This window comes from Erythrolamprus reginae, unplaced genomic scaffold (assembly GCF_031021105.1).
Source record: "Erythrolamprus reginae isolate rEryReg1 unplaced genomic scaffold, rEryReg1.hap1 H_48, whole genome shotgun sequence".
In the NCBI taxonomy this organism is placed as follows: domain Eukaryota; kingdom Metazoa; phylum Chordata; class Lepidosauria; order Squamata; family Dipsadidae; genus Erythrolamprus; species Erythrolamprus reginae.
The window spans coordinates 125,001-140,382 of record NW_027248504.1 but is presented as its reverse complement, the minus strand read 5'-3'; the positions used below and the strand labels follow the sequence as shown (position 1 = coordinate 140,382).

General features: G+C 45.0%; 1 protein-coding gene across 1 annotated transcript in view; it reads right to left on the bottom strand.

Moving 5' to 3' along the window:
• LOC139155708 (myosin light chain kinase 2, skeletal/cardiac muscle-like) overlaps positions 1-5,584 on the bottom strand; it is a 29,703-nt gene extending 24,119 nt beyond the window's left edge. The window contains exons 1-2 of the mRNA XM_070730962.1: positions 5,346-5,584; positions 1,321-1,682 (exon numbers count right to left, since the gene is read on the bottom strand). Of these exons, the coding sequence (XP_070587063.1) occupies positions 1,321-1,682; positions 5,346-5,584 (601 nt within the window). The remainder of the gene's footprint in view (positions 1-1,320; positions 1,683-5,345) is intronic.
• Between the last annotated feature and the right edge of the window lie 9,798 nt (positions 5,585-15,382).

Here is a 15,382-nt window from a genome sequence, read left to right as displayed (position 1 = left end):
AACTTTGGTAAAGCGGGACACCATGGAGTGGGGGAGAAACGGATGACGGACGACTGAAAAATCTCCACAGACTTTTACCTCAACTTTTACCTCAGACTTTTACCTCAGATTTTTACCTCAGACTTTTACCTCAGATTTTTACCTCAGACTTTTACCTCAGACTTTTACCTCAGACTTTTACCTCAGATTTTTACCTCAGACTTTTACCTTTTACTATTTGTGTATTGCTTCCCAGTCCGCCACTTCTATCAATTTATTATCGTTCCCATTTTTGAAAGCATAAAAACAGTAAGACAAGGGAAGAGAGCTAAGCAACTTGCCTGTTCTGCTTTCAGGCTGCTTCTTATACTGGAAGCAGAGCTCTTTTCCCCCCAATGCCAGAGAGGTGCGCGCTCGGTTTCTTCTCCAACTCTCCAATCTCTCTCTCTCTATCACAATGATGGCGAAACCTTTTCCCCTCAGGTGCCGAAAGAGTGTAGGCGTGCGCTATCACGCATGTGTGAGTGCCCCCACCCATAATTCAATGCTGGAGGAGGGCGAAAACAGCTTCCCCCGCCCCCTGGAGGCTCTCTGGCGGCTGGAAATCACCAGTTTCCCAGCTTCTGGTGGGCCCAGTAGGCTTGTGTTTCACGCTCCAAAGGCTTCCCTGGAGCTGAGGGAGGGTAAAAACACCTTCCCCCATCCCCCTGGAGGCTCTCTGGATGCCAAAAATGCCCTCCCAGAGCCTTTGTGCAAGCCAAAAATCAGTTGGCCAGCACTCACATGCACATTGGAGGTGAGTTAGAGCAACGGTTCGCGTGCCAGCCGATATGGCTCCATGTGCAACATGTGGCACCCGTGCCATAGGTTCACCATCACTGCTCTATCATGTCTGTCTATCTATTTGTTATATATTATACTGTATATATTCCATAGTTATATTTCTACACAAGAACAAGTCTTAAGAACAAATGCACTCAAAGCCAGAATTGAGAAGGCAGCAACAGACAGACAATGTTGATCTCCGCAAGGAAGCCAACAAAACAATGGACCACCTGGTAAGCCGTCGGCAGAAGATCGCCCAGACTGACCCTCAAGCAATGGCACAACAAAAGTAGCAACAATCATGCATTATAAGATCTGCAAGATACCTCAACCTTCATCAAAACAAGCGCCTCGCTTAGCAATCAGAAATTTCGGTGCAAATTGTGGTTGTTAAGGACAGGACGGCTTCATGCACCGTCATGAGGACTAGCAACTTGCAAAGGGACACGGTCGCGTTCCATCAGAGTTTCCGCCCTAAGCCAGGGCCTGAAACCAGCATTTTCCTGACAAGCTTACCCAAGATGAGGGAAGGGTCTTCTTTGCCAAAATCTGGAGTGAGGTAGGGGCTGCAGCCCGGCTCCGCAGAGTCGGTGGTATCTTTGCTTTCAGGGGACGGAGGGCTCCCTGCAGCATCAGAAACAGGAGAGGGGGGCTCTTCAGGCAAAGTCCTGTCACTCTCTTGGGCAGCGGGGCTGGGGGCTTCTGCTGACGGCTCTGGGACTTGCTCAGGAGCCCCTTCCTCCTTCTCCTTCTCCTTCTCCTCTTGTTTGGGGGCCTCTCCGGACACGGGCTCTTGGGTAGACGGAGGAGCAGCTGCAGGGTCTTCTGGACTCTGGGTGCTGGGGTCTATCGAGGTCTCTTCTGGAATATCTGCTAAACTGTAACAGGGAGAGCATGTTAAGGAGTGGGCAGAGCAGCCCCTGCATTATCAAGGAGGCACATGCACAAAGCAGATACACTAAAGTATATAAAATAGTGTTTACTTTTAGAAATAGCACAGTCAAGTTAAACAGTCCACTCATACACATTAAAATCAGTCAATATCTCTTAACACAATAATAAGATTACAAGATTACAATAATAATAATAATAATAATAATAATAATAATAATAATAATAATAATAATTTATTAGACTTATATGCCACCCCTTTGCAAAGACTCTCCGAATGGTGCTTTCTGGCTCTTATTGCCATTTGAATGGGATGAATGATTGGATGAGGGATAGGGGTGAGATGACCAGCTTGCCAGATGACAGAGGGGCCAGGAGGGTGGGGGTTTGTCCATCTCTGGACAGGTAGAGGGCCAGAGTATTCCAGTTTTGCTGGGAAGAGGCGGATTAGGTGGGAGCCATGGGGTAGGCCGCACACGGGGAACAAGCCCTCGCTGCTTAAAAGCGATCCTTTGTTCTGGCCCCATGAGCCCGACCAGGGGTACTGGTGATAGGTAAAATCTGGACCCTGGACTCAAGCTGTTGCTGCTTAATGCCAGGTCAGTTGTTAACAAAGCTCTCCTCAACCAGGATTTACTCCTGGAAGAGGAGGCCGACCTGGTCTGTGTTACTGAGAAGTTCCTCTCTCTGAGATGTGCCCAGCCGGGTTTCAGGTGTGGCACCAGCCGTGACTCCAGGGAATGGGAGGGAGGAGTGGCTATTATAGCCAAAGAGACTCTTAACCTACGCAGGCTCAGCTGTGTGTCAACAGCCCTGACTGTGTTGCTCAAGGAGGTAGCCAGTTGGTGGTGGAGTTCCCAAGACTCATTGTTCTTGGGCGTCCTCCTTGATTCACAGCTAACATTAGAGCACCATCTTTCATCTGTGGTGAGGAGGGCGTTTGCTCAGGTTCGCCTGGTGCACCAGTTGCGGCCCTATTTGGACAGGGAGTCACTGCTCACAGTCACTCATGCCCTCATCACCTCGAGACTCGACTATTGTAATGCTCTCTACATGAGGCTACTTTTGAAGAGTGTTCGGAAACTCCAGATCCTGCAGAACGCGGCCGCAAGAGCAATTGTGGGGCTTCCTAGATTCGCCCACGTCTCTCCAACACTCCGCGGCCTGCATTGGCTGCCGATTAGTTTCCGGTCACAGTTCAAAGTGTTGATAATAACCTATAAAGCCCTACATGGCATCAGACCAACACCTTTGGGACCGTCTCCTGCTGCATGAATCCCAGAGGCCAATAAGGTCCCACAGAGTTGGCCTTCTCCGGGTCTCATCGACTGAACAATGTCGTCTGGTGGGCCCCAGGGGAAGAGCCTTGTCTGTAGTGGCCCTGGCCCTCTGGAATCAACTCCCCCCGGAGATTAAAACCACCACCACCCTCCTTGCCTTTTGTAAGTTATTGAAGACCCACCTATGGATTTTTTAAAAATGTTTTTTAAATTTATTAGATTTGTTGTGAATTGTTCTATTGTATGTTGTGAGCCGCCCTGAGTCTACGGAGAGGGGCAGCATACAAATAAATAAATAAATAAATAAACAAACAAACAAATAAATAAATTGAGAGATCCCCAGGCTATTATGGTTTATGAATGGTATGACTGAGTTGTATGGTTTTTAATGATATGGGTTTTAGATGCTTTTTAAATATTGGATTTGTATATTGTTTATTACTGTTGTGAGCCACTCCAAGTCTTCGGAGAGAGGTGGCATACAAATTTAATAAATTATTATTATTAATAATTATTATTATTTAACACACCATCACTCATTGGATCCTCTGACCTGGCACAGGTACGGTCAAGTATGTAGAACCAATAGAAAATTTTTGATGTTTTTTATTCTCCCCCCCCCCCCCCTTCTGGGCGCTGGGTATGTTTTTCCTATCGCAGTAAATGAGGCTGAATGTGTATAATTTTAGAAGAGCTTTTGTGTATATATATATGTGTACATACACATACAGTTTATATAGTAGATAATGTATACTGCACGAGTCAAAAAGAGGGCGGGGAAAATATTTACTGACCCCTCACATCCTGGACACAAATTGTTTCAACTCCTACCCTCAAAACGTCGCTACAGAGCACTGCACACCAAGACAGCTAGACACAAGAACAGTTTTTCCCCGAACGCCCTCACTCTGCTAAACAAATAATTCCCTCAACACTGTCAGACTTTCTACTAAATCTGCACTTCTATTCTACTAGTTTTTCTCATCATTCCTATCACCCATTTCCTCCCATGTTGACTGTATGATTGTAACTTGTTGCTTATATCCTAAGATTTTTATTAATATTGCTTCTTCATTGCTTATTTGACCCCTATGACAATCATTAAGTGTCGTACCACATGATTCTTGACAAATGTATATTTTATTTTATGTACTCTGAGAGCATATGCACCAAGACAAATTCCTTGTGTGTCCAATCACACTTGGCCAATAAAAATTCTATTCTATTCTATATTTTTGGGTGCCTGAGTGTAATATGTATGTACACATATGGCATAGATACATAGAATTAAATAGCATATTTTGGATGTTCAGTCATAGTAAATAGAGAGGGAAATAGTCTCTCTTTGAGGGGATGAGAGGCCAGGCACCCTAACCCAAACCATTGATGTGAGTGACGTCAAGTTGGCCACCTTTAAGACAGTCACATGACCTTTAAGCCACCACCCCCTGGTCACATGATCTTCAAGTCACTCCCACATGGCCACATGGCTGGCAAGCCACACCCACAAAATAAGCCGTGCCCACCGTGTGGTAGCAAATTTTTTTGCAGCCTTACACTGCCCCCAGTCCATTTCCTAAGGTGCCCCCATTGCACAGGTGGACCTCATCATCATCATTATTATTATTATTATTATTATTATTATTATTATTATTATTTATTAGATTTGTATGCCGCCCCTCTCCGTAGACTCGGGGCGGTTCACAACACAATAAAACAGTTCATGACAAATCTAATAATTTACAATTTAAAATATTTTTAAAAACCCATTATTAAGCAGACATACCTACAAACATACCATACACAAATTGTATAGGCCCAGGGGAGATGTTTCAGTTCCCCCATGCCTGACGACAAAGGTGGGTTTTGAGAAGTTTACGAAAGGCAAGGAGGGTGGGGGCAGTTCTAATCTCTGGGGGGAGCTGGTTCCAGAGAGTCGGGGCCGCCACAGAGAAGGCTCTTCCCCTGGGTCCCGCCAAGCGGCATTGTTTAGTTGATGGGACCCGGAGAAGACCCACTCTGTGGGACCTAACTGGTTGCTGGGATTCGTGCGGCAGAAGGCGGTCCCGGAGGTATTCTGGTCCGGTGCCATGAAGGGCTTTATAGGTCATAACCAACACTTTGAATTGTGACCGGAAATTGATCGGCAACCAATGCAGACTGCGGAGTGTTGGTGTAACATGGGCATACCTGGGGAACCTCGCATACCTCGCAGCTGCATTCTGCACGATCTGAAGTTTCCGAGCACTTTTCAAAGGTAGCCCCATGTAGAGAGCGTTACAGTAGTCGAACCTCGAGGTGATGAGGGCATGAGTGACCTCATAGCAGAAGGACCTCGAATCGATGGAAGTAGTGGTGGAGAACATTTACCTGCTGACTTTTGCTGGGCAGCTGAAGCTGTGTCGGATGCGCAGCGCCGTCTGTGGATCATCCTTGGGTTCCCCTAGGTGGTCCTTCACTTCCGGGGACTCACCCGAGGGGTCTAGTTTCTCAACTTGACCCTGGTCGGTTGGCTGCTCTTTCTCCGGGGCTGGACTTTCTGGGGGTACATTTTCTCCCCCTCCCCCAGTATCCTGAACGCTGCTGGTTTCTCCATCTTGCTTCTCCATCTTTTGGAAGGTTCTCCTGCACCAAGGGGTTCTCCCCCGTAGAGATCTTCCAAACTGACCTCTCTCCTTTCCGGGAACTTCAGATCAATTCCTGCAGGAGTCAAACCACAGGGTTGTGAGAATAATTTTAGGAGTCCAGGATAATAAAGAGGAAAAAAACTTTATTTTTTAAAAAAATATGCATATTGGACCACAGAGGCACGGAAAGTTTAAAGTTAATCATTATGTATTTAGCGGGATATGGGGGATAGAAACATAGAAACATAGAAGACTGATGGCAGAAAAAGACCTCCTGGTCCATCTAGTCTGCCCTTATACTATTTTCTGTATTTTATCTTAGGATGGATATATGTTTATCCCAGGCATGTTTAAATTCAGTGACTGTGGATTTATCTACCACATCTGCTGGGAGTTTGTTCCAAGGATCTACCACTCTTTCAGTAAAATTATATTTTCTCATGTTGCTTTTGATCTTTCCCCCAACTAACTTCAGCTTGTGTCCCCTTGTTCTTGTGTTCACTTTCCTATTAAAAACACTTCCCTCCTGAACCTTATTTAACCCTTTGACATATTTAAATGATTCGATCATGTTCAGCCTTTCCCTTCTGTCCTCCAGACTCTACAGATTGAGTTCATGAAGTCTTTCCTGATACGTTTTATGCTTAAGACCTTCCACCATTCTTGTAGCCCGTCTTTGGACCCGTTCAATTTTGTCAATATCTTTTTGTAGGTGAGGTCTCCAGAACTGAACACAGTACTCCAAATGTGGTCTCACCAGCATTCTATATAGCGGGATCACAATCTCCCTCTTCCTGCTTGTTATACAGTACCTCTAGCTATGCAGCCAAGCATCCTACTTGCTTTCCCTACCGCCCGGCCACACTGCTCACCCATTTTCAGACTGTCAGAAATCACGACCCCTAAATCCTTCTCTTCTGAAGTTTTTGCTAGCACAGAACTGCCAATGCAATACTCAGATTGAGGATTCCTTCTCCCCAAGTGCATTATTTTACATTTGGAAACATTAAACTGCAGTTTCCATTGCTTTCAGAGAAATTAAAGAAGCAGCTACAGAAAGTGCCCAAGCAGTAATAGTTTTAGACTGGAAGGATGCAACAAAATGGACATTACAAAACTGGTATCGGTACATGGTGGAACACACTCAGTTTGAAATGATTATCATTTTGTTAGCATCTATTATGTCTGTACACATTTATTTAAAGTTCAATGTCTCTGTTCTTTTGTTCTTTGTTTTTGTTTTTAAAATTCAATAAATCATTTTTTTTTTTAAAAAGAGGACGATTTCTATTCCTAAATCAGGCAGTTGTGAGTTTTGCCCTGTCTTATGACTTTTCTTGCCACTGTCGTTAAGCGAATTGACGCAGTGGTTAAACTGGCAACGTGGTTCTTACGAGAACCAGGCTGCTGGAAAGTCGCAAAATGCGGGAATCACATATCCCTGGGACACTGTCATGAGTATGCGTCAGTTTCCGAGCATCCAAAGTTTGATTACGGGATCACCGAGGACGCCACAGGCATCGTTAAGTATGGAAAAAACAGGCCTGAGTTTTTTTTTCCCCTCAGGGTCATTGTAACTTCAAAACAACCAATAAAAGAATGGATGTAAATCAAAGATGGCCTGTAAGAAGGAATTTAAGAGCCAAGGGAGACTCACCTGGACTGAGCCAATCTCTAGGCTGGGCTGATGGGAAAGAGTTGTTAACCTGATCCTACGCAGCTTCTGCTCCGGCAATCTCACACTACTCACAAGAGCCTACAAAAGTTTTGCCAGACCCATCCTAGACTACTGCTCATCTGTCTGGAACCCACACCACATCTCAGACATCAACACCCTTGAAAATGTCCAAAGATATTTCACCAGAAGAGCCCTTCACTCCTCCACTTGAAACAGAATATCCTACAAAAATAAACTAACAATCCTGGGCCTAGAAAGCCTAGAACTACGGCGCGTAAAACACGATTTGAGTATTGCCCACAAGATCATATGCTGCAACGTCCTACCGGTCAATGACTACTTCAGCTTCAACCGCAACAACACAAGAGCACGCAACAGATTCAAACTTAATACAAACCGCTGCAAACTTGACTGTAAACAATATGATTTCAACAATCGAGTTATCGAAGCATGGAACTCATTGCCGGACTCAATAGTGTCAACCCCTAACCCCCAACACTTCTCCCTTAGACTCTCCACGATTGACCTCTCCAGGTTCCTAAGAGGCCAGTAAGGGGCATACATAAGTGCACTGGTGTGCCTTTCGTCCCCTGTCCAATTGTCTTTCCTTTCTTTCACCTATCATATATATTCTCTTCCTTTCATATATCCTCTCCTCTAAGTTCACTTTCACCCTTATTTATATTACTACACGTCTATTTTTCTTCCTATGTATTTGTGCATTGGACAAATGAATAAATAAAAATAAAATAAATAAATAAAATATTGTATAAGACGCACCTTAGTTTTGGGGGAGGAAAATGGGGGGAAAGACTCTGCTTACCAGGTATTCATCTGGCTAGCGTTTTTAGCCAGCACATTATTTTATCCCCTGGTTAGGGTTTTAAAAAAACTTTATTTGGAAAGAGTAACAATGAAAGAGCTTGCAAGCCAGGAACAGCTGGGAACATCATTAGCACCTGGAAAGAAACGTTCGGAGCAAGTTAGATCATTGGAAAAAACCCTGCAAAGACTTAGGGCTTGGAAAACATTCTTCTTTGCAGAGAGTAACAGTGAAAGAGCTTGCAAGCCAGGAAGAGCTGGGAACATCATTAGTACCTGGTTAGGGCTGGAAAGAAACTTATTCGGAGCAAGTAGAGCAATGGAAAAAATACCTGCAAAGACTCAGGGCGTGGAAAACATTATTTGCAGAGAGTAACAATGCAAGAGCCTGCAAGGTAAGAGCTGGGAAGATCGTCAGCAGTTAGTTAGGGCTGGGAAAAAAGAGAGCTAAGTTTAGAGTATAAGACACACCTAAATTATCAGCCTCTTTTAGGGAGGAAAAAGGTGCTTCTTATATTTTATTTATTTATTTATTTATTTAGATTAGATTAGATTAGATTTATTGGATTTATATGCCGCCCCTCTCCGCAATTTATTTATTTATTCATTTGTCCAATACACAAATACATAGGAAGAAAATAGACATGTGGTAATATACATAAGGGTAAAATTGAACTTAGAGGAGAAGATATATGAAAGAAAGAAAATATATATGATATATGAGATAAAGGAAAGGAAATTGGACATGGGACGAAAGGCACACCAGTGCACTTATATACGCCCCTTACTGGCCTCTTAGGAACCTGGAGAGGTCAATCGTGGGGAGTCTAAGGGAGAAGTGTTGGGGGTTAGGGGTTGACACGATTGAGTCCGGTAATGAGTTCCACGCTTCGATAACTTGCTTGTTGAAATCATATTTTTTACAGTCAAGTTTGGAGCGGTTTGTTATTAAGTTTGAATCTGTTGCGTGCTCTTGTGTTGTTGCGGTTGAAGCTGAAGTAGTCATTGACCGGTAGGATGTTGCAGCATATGATTTTGTGGGCAATACTCAAATCGTGTTTTAGGCGTCGTAGTTCTAGGCTTTCTAGGCCCAGGATTGTTAGTCTATTTTTGTAGTATATTCTGTTTCGAGAGGAGGAGTGAAGGGCTTTTCTGGTGAAATATCTTTGGACATTTTCAAGGGTGTTGATGTCCAAGATGTGGTATGGGTTCCAGACAGATGAGCAGTAGTCTAGGATGGGTCTGGCAAAAGTTTTGTAGGCTCTTGTGAGTAGTGTGAGATTGCCTAAGAAGAAGCTGCGTAGGATCAGGTTAACAACTCTAGAAGCTTTTTTGGCGATGTTGTTGCAGTGGGCTTTAGCTCCGAAAAATGCAGTAAAATTTTACTCCGAAAAATGCGGTACATGCTTTCCTCCAGCGTCTCTGTTTCTAAACCAGGGTTAATCCTGGATGAGTAGGAGATGACATCATGTAATGATCAACTAGCATTGTTCGGCGAGGTGGTCTTAATATAGTTTGGACATTCCTTCTTGCAGGGAACCAGAAACGAAGGTATTTTCAAATGGAACACAACGCCACCCTCACTCACCGCTCTGTTGCTGATTAAGGAATTACTTCCCCTTTCAGCTTCGTTAATCAATAAATTGTGCCAAGAAGGGCACCGTGCCAACTGCTGCCCTTTTAAGGAAGGGCAACGAGGAGGTTTAAAGGCCTGGAGACTAAAGTGTAAGACGGATAAGACGGAGTGGCTGTGGGTCCTGCCTCCCAGGGACAATTCCATCTGTCCGTCCATAACCCTGCGGGGGGGGGGGGAATTATTGACCCCTTCGGAGAGGGTCCGCAACTTGGGCGTCCTCCTCGATCCACAGCTCACATTAGAGAACCATCTTTCAGCTGTGGCGAGGGGGGGCGTTTGCCCAGGTTCGCCTGGTGCACCAGTTGCGGCCCTATCTGGACCGGGACTCACTGCTCACAGTCACTCATGCCCTCATCACCTCGAGGTTCGATTACTGCAACGCTCTCTACATGGGGCTACCTTTGAAAAGTGTTCGGAGACTTCAGATCATGCAGAATGCGGCTGCGAGAGCAGTCATGGGCTTTCCCAAATATGCCCATGTCACACCAACACTCCGCAGTCTGCATTGGTTGCCGATCAATTTCCGGTCACAATTCAAAGTGTTGGTTATGACCTATAAAGCCCTTCAGGGCACTGGACCAGAATACCTCCGGGACTGCCTTCTGCCGCACGAATCCCAGCAACCGGTTAGGTCCCACAGAGTTGGCCTTCTCCGGGTCCCGTTGACTAAACAATGTCGTTTAGCGGGACCCAGGAGAAGAGCCTTCTCGGTGGCGGCCCTGACCCTCTGGAACCAGCTCCCCCTGGAGATTAGAACTGCCCCCACCCTCCTTGCCTTTCGTAAAGTTCTTAAGACCGATCTCTGCCATCAGGCATGGGGGAATTGATACATCTCCCCCGGGCCTATACAGTTTATACATGGAATGTTTGTGTGTATGTTTGCTTTTAATAATGGGGTTTTTAGTGTTTTTTAAATTATTAGATTTGTTTTTTACATTGTTGTTGTTATTGTTGTGAGCCGCCCCGAGTCTACGGAGAGAGGTGGCATACAAATCTAATAAATAAATAAATAAATGAATGAATGAATGAATGAATGAATAAATGAATAAATGAATAAATGAATAAATGAATAAATGAATAAATAAATAAATAAATAAATAAATAAATAAATAAATAAATAAATAAATAGCTAGCTGCAGGATTTGGGTTGGCGAGAGAAAACAAGGACTGGGGGGTGGGGGTGCGGGGCGTGAAAGCAATATTCTAGTATTTGTGGGGCTGCCCCAAAGGAGAGAGGGGCTCCACCTATTCTGCAAAGCACCAGAAGGCAGGATTAAAAAAAACAACAACAGATGGGAACTAAACAAGGAGAGAAGCAACCTGCAATTAAGGAGAAATTTCCTGACAGGGAGCACAATTAACCAGTGGAACGGCTTGTCACCAGAAGTTGTGGCAGCTTCAACACCGGAGGCTTTCAAGAAGAGATTGGACCGCCATTTGTCAGAAGTGGTGTAGTAGGGTTTCCTGCTTGGGCAGGCGGGTTGGACTAGATGTCCTACAAGATCCCTTCCAACGCTGTTAATCTAAATGATTCATCGAAATGAAATGGATAGATTCTCCTGCTTCATCAGGGGAAATGGAAGGTCCCTTCCAACTCTACTTCTATTCCATTCCATTCTATTCTATTCTAGTCTAGTCTATTCTAGTTTAGTCTATTCTAGTTTAGTCTAGTCTAGTCTAGTCTAGTCTAGTATATAGTTCTATTCTATTCCTTTGTTCCATTCCATTCCATTCCTTCTTTTTTGTTCTATTCTATTGAATTTTTTCTATTCTATTCTATTCTGTTCCATTCCATTCCTTCTTATTCTATTCTATTCTATTATATATTGTTCTGTTCTATTCCTTTCTGTTCCATTCCATTCCTTCTTATTCTATTCTATTCTAGTCTAGTCTATTCTAGTCTAGTATATTGTTCTATTCTATTCTGTTCTGTTCTATTCTAGTCTATTCTAATCTATTCTAATCTATTCTAGTCTAGTATATTGTTCTATTCTATTCTGTTCTGTTCTATTCTATTCTATCCCTATCGCCATTCCATTCTATCCCATTCCATTCCACTGTTGCTTTAACCCACCACTGGCACAGAGACCTTAGGAAAAATCCCATTACATAAAGTTGCATTTGGCCTTCGGTTGCTGCCGCATTGCAGGGTCTTCCTTTCTTGATCGCTTAAGTGTTTTGGCTATTTCGGAATCATCCCATGGCCTGAGAAACCACGACACATGTCAGAAAAAGTGAGACCCTCCAGAAACCCTCCCCCCCTCCTGGAACCTCTGCAGGCAGCTCCATTTTTCCAAAATGTTTTTTTTCCAGGCACCTTAGAAAAATCCTGGCATGGAGGGAATTTACAGTTGTTATCATTTGGGAGCTGTTGCCGACTCGAGCGCAGATAATCCATCCATCCAATCCAGAGGGGTGCAGGTTAGCGCTGGTTGGAGCGGCTGGGTTAAAAGAAAGTGGGCACCTACGAGGCTCCAGATGTTGCTACATAAGTGAGACCAGAAGATGAGAAGGAACCATTGTTGGGCCTTGTGTTCTCCTGACCACGCAAAGCTCATGTGACCCAAAACAAAGATTGAAGGGAAGACTCACCCCTGGCTAACCCTCGACTGAGCCAACCCCAGATTGATCTCGCCTTCTGCAAAGACCGACACGGACTTCAGAGCAGAATCAGAACTGCAGAAAAAACAATGGCTGCCCACCTGCCTTCCATTGAGGACCTGGATACTGCAGAAGTCAAAAAGAGGGCAGGGGAAAATATTGACTGACCCATCACATCCTGGACACAAACTGGACTCAAAACATCGCTACAGAGCACTACACGCCAAGACAACTGGACACAAGAACAGTTTTTTCCCAAATGCCATCACTCTGCTAAACAAATAATTCCCTCAACACTGTCGAACTATTTACTAAGTCTGCACTACTATTACAACTAGTTTTTCTCATCATTCCTATCATCCTTTTCCTCCCAGTTATGACTGTATGACTGTAACTTGTTGCTCGTATCTTAGGATTTTTACTAATATTGATTGTTTCTTCATTGCTTATTTGACCCCTATGACAATTATTAAGTGTTGTACCACATGATTCTGGACAAATGTCTCTTTTTCTTTTATGTACGCTGAGAGCATCTGCACCAAAGACAAATTCATTGTGTGTCCAATCACACTTGGCCAATAAAGAATTCTATTCTATTCTATTCTATTCTATTCTATTCTATTCTAATACCGACGGCTGTTAGAGGGATTTGGCTGACGTTCTCCAGCAAGTTCTGGAGATATTTCGAAGTGGACCAGCCTGTAGTAGAGGTGCACAGCAGTAGCCTGAAGACTTGGCTGCTTGGATCAACCAGGTTTAGAAACATAGAAACATAGAAGATTGACGGCAGAAAAAGACCTCCTGGTCCACCTAGTCTGCCCTTATACTATTTTCTGTATTTTATCTTAGGGTGGATCTATGTTTATCCCAGGCATGTTTCAATTCAGTGACTGTGGATTGACCAACCACGTCTGCTGGAAGTTTGTTCCAAGCATCTACTACTCTTTCAGTGAAATCATATTTTCTCATGTTGCTTCTGATCTTTCCCCCAACTAACTTCAGATTGTGCCCCCTTGTTCTTGTGTTCACTTTCCTATTAAAAACACTTCCCTCCTGGACCTTATTTGAACCTTTAACCTATTTAAATGTTTTGATCATGTCCCCTCTTTCCCTTCTGTCCTCCAGACTAGACAGATTGAGTTTATTAAATCTTTCCTGATAAGTTTGATGCTTAAGACCTTCCACCTTTTTTGTAGCCCGTCTTTGGGCCCGTTCAATTTGATCCATCTCTTTCTGTAGGTGAGGTCTCCATAACTGAACACAGTATTATACCAAATGGGGTGTCACCAGCATTCTATATAGCGGGATCCCAATCTCCCTCTTCCTGCTTGTTACACCTCTAGCTATGCAGCCAATCCTTCTACTCGCTTTCCCTACCGCCTGACCGCACTGTTCACCCATTTGGAGACTGTCAGAAATCACGACCCCTAAATCCTTGTCTTCTGAAGTTTTGGCTAACACAGAACTGAACACAGTCTTCCAAATGGGGTTTCACCTTCGCTCCATACAGCGGGATCCCAATCTCCCTCTTCCTGCTTGTTATACCTCTAGCTATGCAGCCAAGCATCCTACTTGCTTTCCCTACTGCTTGACTTCACCCAATTTGAGACTGTCAGAAATCACTACACTTAAATCCTTCCCTTCTGAAGTTTTTGCTAACACAGAACTGGACACAGTCTTCCAAATGGGGTCTCACCACATTCTTGAGCAAGAAAATTCTCCTGTGGGCTTCTTTTTGGGGGGAGAACCTCCACCCCCACCACTCCAAACCAGCTGGTTGGACCACCTCAACTGAAGTTGACCTGGGCAAATCCCCTGGAGACGGGAGCCCTGCAAGGAGGAACTCACCTGGAGGCCGGGTAGCGCCTTCCTTGTGGCCTTCTCGCCACCCCTGGGCCAGGCCAACGAGCCAGACGTTGCCACCGTCCCCGTCAGCGAGGGTCTCCTTCGCCCGCCTCGTCCCCTTCTATACCCCCGTGTAACAGAGCCGGATTAAGGGCAGGGAGAGGGAAGTTTTCTATCCAAGGCATTGGGCAGAATTATGAGCCCACCGCCGCTCGCTGTCTCTGCCGCCACCTGTTCTTGCTGGCCCCGGTTCAAAGCACAGTTCATTCTGATGCCTGCCGGACAGCCAGGCTGGCCGCGAGGAGAAGATCCAGCAAACAGAAAGCAGAAAATGACGCACGATCCCCGGTGAACTCTTGACGGCCCGTCAAACAGGGATCTTCCTCCGGTTGCAGAAGCAGCTTCGAGCTCCGAGCTTCTCGGCAGGCGAGCAGGCAGGGGGTTATTTCAGGGCTCGGAGCAGAGCAACACCTGCCCTTGCTCCAGACCTCCCAGCCGCCTCGAGTTGGGGGTCAGGAGGAGCGAAATGAAACCGTTCATCCTTTGAGCCAGGGATATATTGGGAGCCTGGGAGCAAATTTGGATCAGAAATATTAAATTAACTGGGCGGCGGTGGCTAAAAAAGCCAACACAATCTTAATCTGCATCAACAGGGGGATACAAGTCCAAGACTAAGGAGGTATTAATACCACTCTATCATGCCCTAGTCAGACCACACTTGTTGTGGTTAGCTCTGGCCCAGCTCCTGCCCCAAGGACTGTGGATGTGGGGGAGACATCCACATGCTGCAGGCCTGTTTTGCCCCCTAGGGTGGAATCTGCTGATGAAGGCTCCTCTGACCAAGAAGACATGAGTGACAGGGAGGAGGAGAGTGGGGCAGACAGCTCAGAAGGAGATCAATTATCTTTCTCCTCCTTGGATTCAGAACAAGAGTTAATGATACAGCCACGCATGCGGAGAGCGATGCATAGGCAGCAACAACTGAGAGATTATTATCAAAGAAAATGAGGCCACCTGTGGTTGGGTGGGGCTGTGGTCATTAGTGAGGCTGCTATAAAGAGCAGCCTGTGGGTTTGGCCATTGTGGAGGATTATCTGATCCTTGTGTTTCGTGACTGCTTTACTGGCTTCGACCTTTGTGTGCTGATTTTTCCCCGCTTTGAAACTAAACCAGAGCAAAGTGTGTTTCACTTTGTGAC